This window comes from Hemiscyllium ocellatum, chromosome 12 (genome assembly GCF_020745735.1).
Source record: "Hemiscyllium ocellatum isolate sHemOce1 chromosome 12, sHemOce1.pat.X.cur, whole genome shotgun sequence".
NCBI lineage: Eukaryota > Metazoa > Chordata > Chondrichthyes > Orectolobiformes > Hemiscylliidae > Hemiscyllium > Hemiscyllium ocellatum.
The window spans coordinates 66,447,646-66,455,005 of NC_083412.1; the positions used below are offsets into that span (position 1 = coordinate 66,447,646).

Sequence of the window (7,360 nt, forward strand, 5' to 3'; positions counted from 1 at the left end):
AATTCAGGGTTCCTCCAAAGTGTTCCAGGCAACTGATTTATTATTTGTGTCAAACTGGTCTGTTGAATTGTGTGTGGCATACCTTTCATTCTATGCCTGCTGAACATGTGTCTGGGTTGCCCTCCAGTGTTATGGATCAGGTGGTTACAATGGTTGGGTTGCCCTCCAGTATAATAGCTGAAAATGTGTTACTGGAAAAGCACAGCAGGTCAGGGAGCATCCAAGAAGCAGGAGAATTGACGTTTCGGGCATGAGCCCTTCTTCAGCAATGAGGAAAGTGTGCCAAGCTGGGTAAGATCTTAGCCTGCTTGGCACACATTCCTCATTCCTGAAGAAGGGCTCATGCCCGAAACGTCAATTTGCCTGCTCCTTGGATGTTACTTGACCTGCTGCGCTTTTCCAGCAACACATTTTCAGCTCTGATCTCCAGCATCTGCAGTCCTCACTTTCTCCTCCAGTATAATAGGTCAAGTGGTTACAATGATTATCATAGAAGGAACCCTTACAGCCCATTGAATCCATGACTGCTCTCTGCAAGGACAATTCATCTAGTCTTACTGTCTTGTCCTTTCTTTATTTTATCTTCAGGTGCTTATTCAATAATTTTTTGAAATGTACAATCTGCCTTTACCACTCAATTGGGCAGTGCATTCCAGTTTCTAACCTCTCACTGCATTAAGAAATGTTTAGTTATGTCACTTTCAGTCTTTTTGTCAATCACCTTAAATCTGTGTTCCTTGATATTGACCTTCTGCCTAAGGGAACAGTATGTTTCTATCTGCTCTGTTTAGACCTTCATGAATTTGAACATCTCTATCAAATCTCCTCAGTTCTTTTTTTCTCAGGAAATCTTCAGCTTCTTCAATCAATCAATTAGAAAAGCAAATGAACCATTGGCCTTCATAATGCAAGAGGGTGGAATATTAAAGTTAGAAAGTCTTGCTACCATTCTTCAGGATTAGGCACTAGGCCACCCCTGCAGTAGTCTGTACAGTGTCCAATCATTTAAGAAGGGATATACTTGCATTGGAAACAATTCAAAGCAAATTCATTAAATGGCTCCTGGGATGATATTCTTGTACTATATTATAAAACGTTGCCCTGTGAGAAATGTTTGATCAAGTCTGACTGACACTCAGAGGAGTTTAGAAGAATTACATATGTTCTTATTAAAGCTACTAAGAATCTGAAAGGGCTTTTCACGTTGGAAATTTAGAGGATATTTCTCTTATTGAGGAACTATAACTAAGAGTCTTCAGGCTGAATTTTCCCAGCCACTGAAAAATATGAGCAATAGTCAGTCATTTAGAAAATATGAAGAAATTAGATAAATTAGATCCTCAATGTTGAAAAAAAAATCCACTTTATGACATTCTCGCTAGTGACTTGCAGTCCAGGCTGACCATTTAAGTGTAGAAGTCTTGAAAGATGAACCTGAGGGTTCAGAGAGGCTGGCATGTCAGATGCCAATGTCCATGGATGTAGGTTTTGTGTGTGTGTGGCTAGTACCAGAGTGTGCCCTGAGATGTTGGTGCCCAGTTTCCAACATGGAGAGCCTTTGGAGCAAGCAGTGAGCTAAATTTGCCAAGTCTTCATTCCAGTTTCCTTATCATGTTTTCCTGATGTCAAGATCATTTGGTGAGTTTGATAAAATGGTTAACCCAATATTAATAAGGTTGGTTGTGACATTAATCACTGCTTAGTGAGGATCTTGCCATGCCACTTGTCAAAAGCATAAAGTATGGCGTGACTAGTTCCTGATCTCGAGATGACCTCACTGTACTTGTCTCTTGATCCTGCCATAATCTGAAACATGGTGTTCAGACTTCTATAATGTTCTGCCTAATGTGTATCCTCAAATGCTAGCAAGGGGGAACTTTCCTGGTTCACAATGTTCTTTATACAAACATATGAATAAGAAACAAAAGCAGGACATTCAGTCCTTCGGGTCTGCACTGCCATTTAATAACAACGTGTCTGATTTGATGTTAACCTCAAGTCTACATTTCTTTAAATCCCCAATAATCTTTCATTCTCTTGGTAATCAAGAATCTACCTCCCTCTATCTTGAAAATATTCAAAGCTTGTGCATCAACTGTCAACAAGCTTACAGCCCTCTGTGGGGAAAAAAATGTTTCTTTATCTCTGTCTTAGATGGGCGTCCCTTATTTTCATAACCCCTAGTTATAGATTCTTATACAAGAGGAAACATTGTTTCAATATCCACTCCTTAAGTACAGGGGATACATACCTAGTCTGCCTAACCTTTCCTTATAATGTAATCTACTCATTCCAGATACAGCAAGCTTTGTTTAAGCTGGCACCTTATCAACCAGCACTCTTGATAAGCCAGCAAAAATTATTTACTCCAATTACTGCGATTTACTATGATGTCCAAATATTTATGCTGTAAATAAAGTGTAACAATGATGCGTATACCCCTGCATTATGTTTCTATTACTTACTGTCTGTTTTTACATTGGTTTTAGGAGGGGTGTTTATGTTTATAGAGATTTTTTTCAGGAATGTTGATGTTTTGAAGCTTCACTTGGTTTGAGTTTACAGCAGTTATTCAAAGCTCTTGATTATCCAGAATATTTGATCAACTGGTACACTCCTGCTGCCAGAGGTGCTCATTAACAAACATTTCGCTGTATCGGTCCAGAAAATTTTCTCTGAACTGCTTCCAATGCATTAACAGCCTTTCATAAATACTGTACATAGTACTCCAGATGTGGTCTCACCAATGCCCTGTCTAATTGAAGCATAACCTCACTCATCTTGCATTCAGTTAACCTCGCAATAAAACATAACATTCTGTTAGCTTTTCTGATTATATGCTGTACCTACATATTGACCTTCTGCAATTCATGCACTAGGATTCCCAGATTCTTTGCATCTCAGAATTTTGCAATCTCTCATGATTTAGATATGCTTTTTTAAAAATTCTTTCTGCCAAAATAGACAATGGCATCATTTCCCACATTGTTCTCCATTTGCCAGATCTGCCCACTCACCTAACCTATCCATATCCCTTATGTGCTCTTCACAACTCAGCTTCTGACTGATCTTTGTTTCCAGTGCCTTGGTAGATCCAAATAGTCTGCCTAGTTTCATTCCTTTTATTAGACTTTGTATAGTTAGATATTAGTGACGTGTTGGGCCATTCCAGAGGCATTTTAAAGTCAACATCATTGCTGCAGATCTGGAGTCCTAAGTAGGCAAAACCAGGTGATATTAATGAACCAGATGAGTCTTTTTTGACAATTGACAATGGTTTCATTATCACAGTAGACCAGTTTTTAATTCCACATTGTTAACCAAATTCAAATTTCACCATCTCCAATAATGGGATTTGAACTTAGATCCAAACAGCATTAACTTGGATCTCTTGATTACCAGTGCAGTGCAGTGACAATCCTATATGCTCCCACCTCCACCAAATAGTTAATAATTTCTGAGCACTATCAGGAAGAAATGTCTGCATAATATCTATTTTATGAAATCAGCTGTGTAAGATTGTGTGTGCAAAAAAAATTGAAAGAATAGCTGGTGTCTGACACATTCATACATGTTTCATGAGTACTGCTTGAGAAAGAAATGTGAGCCATTGACTGATCAATGACAGAAGTAATAATGGGCACATTATCAGGTCAGAGATAGGCTATTTGCAACTGCAAATCTTGCCTTCAATTTATAAAATAGCCTCTATTCAATCATAAATTATTTATATGAGCATTTTTTAAAAGAAGTAAGCTAAAAGAGGGACAAGAAACGGTGGAAGGGTTTCAGGTGGTTTGTAGCAATTTAGGCTATTGTACTTTAATCAAGCCTAGGCATTAATAGATATTTTGCTTTCAGCCACTGCCAAGCATCTTATGCTTCCATTGTTGTTCTTTTTCCAGAATGTTATTGTTTGTGAGAAATTTACATCATTAATAAGTTATTGAAGAAAATATGATCAGAAACATCAACTGAGCTACTCTGAGTCATCTCCTCTCAACTATGTGGAATAATTAGCAGGCATTGACAGTAACATGTGCTGAACCTCTGTTAGAAGTGGCATTGAGTTGCAGAGATCTGAAAAGAAAATAAAGTTAGAACAAAAACTTGCCAGAAAATAGATAAAAGTTACTTTGAAATGATTTAAACATTATTTCAATACAATCTCCCCAATTTATTATTCATTTGTCTTTTATTTGCAGAAGTTAATGATGCTGACTATGTTGAAGTACTTGGCGAATGAAAATGTTCAATCTTATCGAACAGAAGAACAATCTTCTTTCTTCTTAAAGTAACATAATGCATTGGAATTGTAATAGCACAATTTATGCATATGTGTATAGTACATCATAAGAATGTAACCACTTAACCCAGATGCAATATGCATATTGCATTGAAAAACTCCTTTAGCTTCTCTCCCTCATTAGCAGCAGCCTTCATTTATTATAAATACCTTTAAATGTTCTTTGTAGCCATTGATCTTTAAAATTTCTAAGCAACTATAATTTGCTTGAAAATTTCTTTAAGGCCCCAGTTTTGTCATCAATGGCAAATTGATAACACTCATTGCTGACCCCTAAGGAATTGCCCAGGAATGCATTTCACATTTCATAGAGTTATAGAGATGGAAACACTCCCTTCGGTCCAACCCGTCCATGCTGACCGGATATCCCGACCCAATCTAGTCCCACCTGCCAGCACCCGGCCCATATCCCTCCAAACCCTTCCTATTCATATATCCATCCAAATGCCTCTTAAATGTTGAAATTGTACCAGCCTCCACAACATCCTATGGCAGCTCATTCCATACATGTACCACCCTCTGCGTGAAAAAGTTGCCCCTTTTATATTTTTTATATATTTCCCCTCTCATCCGAAACCTATGCCCTCTAGTTCTGGACTCCCCGACCCCAGGAAAAAGACTTTGTCTATTTATCCTATCCATGCCCCTCATAATTTTGTAAACCTCTATAGGATCACACCTCAGCCTCCAACACTCCAGGGAAAACAGCGCCAGCCTGTTCAGCCTCTCCCCGTAGCTCAGATCCTCCAATCCTGGCAACATCCTTGTAAATCTTTTCTGAACCGTTTCAAGTTTCACAACAGCTTTCCAATAGGAAGGAGACCAGAATTACACGCAATATTCCAACTAATGACCTGTACAGCCGCAACATGACCTCCCAACTCCCCTGTACTCAATACTCTGACCAATAAGGAAAGCATAACAAACGCTTTCTTCACTATCCTATCTACCTGCGAATCCACATTCAAGGAGCTATGAATCTCTTTGTTCAGCAACACTCCTTAGGACCTTACCATTAAGTGTATAAGTCCTGCTAAGATTTACTTTCCCAAAATGCAGCACCTAGCATTTATCTGAATTAAACCCTGGTGTTAATTTGATTTTACTGCCAAAAATAGGGGCATGCTGGTATCCAGCACCAATGCCACTAAATAGTAAATTGAAAAATTCTCAGTAACAGGAAAATGGGATATAAAATGCATTCGTTATCCTTCACTTTTTCCATCAACTTGTAGAGAATGAATTGCAGATTGGAGTGCACACATAGGATTAAGACAGAAAGTGAAATATGTTGAATAGAAATTCGAAAATGATTTTATATTAAGTCCTATGACAGCTTTCATAAAGAAGAAATTTGACATTTCAAAAATATAAAATTAGATTTTGAGGGCTAAAATGGCTGTTCAGCAACAATCAACGCTGACAGCTTTAACAGCATTATCACTGCAAAATCAAATCCCTTGCAAAGTCTGGGCTTTTGGGCTGATAAGGCCTCCATAAATTATTCTATATTTGATTTGGTAGAAATTGCATAGAGAAAGTTCTGACTATTTTCATTTGGGTTTCTGCACAAATAAGGAAAGAAAATGAGAGTTCTGTAATTATCATAAAATTATTAAAGTCACAACTGTTAATTGTTAACAGCAATCCCACTTTAATAAGATTTTTCAACCTTAAATCTAATTTCCTCTCAACCTGAAAAAAAATGCTGGAAAAACTCAGCAGCATCTGTGGAGAGAGAAATAGAATTAATATTCTAAGTTTAATTGGACTGTCTTTTGGAAACCCTCTCAATCTGACTGGGATCTACGCTCATTAAACCTGAGAACCAGCTGATCTGGTTTCCACTTGTTTGTGAGAGTGCGTGAGAGGGAAAAATGGAAGTCAAATTTCCAATTGGCTGATTGACAAAAAAACTTATTTGTCACTGCATGAATAAGGTGATCTTTGCAACAGATTGAAGGAATTGTAAATTCAAAAGCCAGTTGCACAAAAACATGGCATTTCTGAATCACAGATTTCCCTAATTCTGAACTGAAAATGTCTTTTTGGAGTGAAAAGGCAATGAAAATAGGAAAGGCAAGTGTAAAAGTAAAAATCACCAATATTAATGAACTGCTTTGCTAATTTCATTACAAAAGAACTCAGAAAATCAAACTTGATGGATGACAGTTGAGAGATAATATTAATAACATTAAGACCTTGCCAAAGGTCTGAGTGTGAAATTATTTCAAGAGTTACATGGTTAAATGAATTCCTGTGCCAATGGAAAGTGAGACAAAGGCTTGCCATCAAAATGCTGTGTGGATATTGATCAACACTCTGGTAATGTATGGACAAAATAAATATTTCCAGATTTCTAAGTTAAGTGTCTACCTATTCCTTCTGATCAAATTATGCATAAAAGGGAATGTGTAGTTTGTGGTTAAAAATGAGAATGCATATTATCACTGTTAATTAGAAAATTGTTCATGTTGGGGGAAACCCTTCTGAATGTGAAAAAACAAGAGCCCACATTGGTTTAATAATGTAGACACTTTGCCAATCCATTGTGAAAGCAAACTACCGCTTCAGAACATAAACAACTTTTGGAATGTAGTTTTAATGTCAAGCTGAGACAAAGGTGCATTCAGTGGATGTTTATTTTTATTCTTTGATGGAATGTGAGTGTCTCTGGCATTTGCTTCCCATCACTAATTTATCTTTGAATGGGAAGGCTTAGTAGGCCTTTACAGAGGTCAGTTAAGAGTCAACAATATTTCTGTGGATCTGGAGTCACAGGTGGCCAAACAGGGAAAGGTTTTCCTTCCCTGAAATGACATTAATGAACAAGATAGGTATGAACAAAAATTAACAGTGGTTATAAGTTTGCCAGTAGATCAGCTTTTAATTACAGATTTATTTTTCAATTCAAATTTTACTGTAGAGATTTGTTCTGATAAATACATATATCCCTACAGGGGTGAGGGCTCATTTTCAAGAATTAGCCCTAACCCTAGAATTATCAGTTAAACAAATAATATTTGGAGTGATGAAAGGAACCATAACTGATTT

General features: G+C 37.2%; 1 protein-coding gene across 3 annotated transcripts in view; it reads left to right on the top strand.

Moving 5' to 3' along the window:
- Positions 1-6,686, top strand: part of LOC132821099 (SH2 domain-containing protein 1B-like) — a 94,410-nt gene extending 87,724 nt beyond the window's left edge. For all 3 annotated transcript variants that reach the window (XM_060833628.1, XM_060833627.1, XM_060833626.1), the window contains one exon: positions 4,206-6,686. In XM_060833628.1, coding sequence (XP_060689611.1) covers positions 4,206-4,246 — 41 coding nt within the window. In that variant the 3' untranslated portion in view covers positions 4,247-6,686. The remainder of the gene's footprint in view (positions 1-4,205) is intronic.
- Positions 6,687-7,360: the final 674 nt, after the last annotated feature.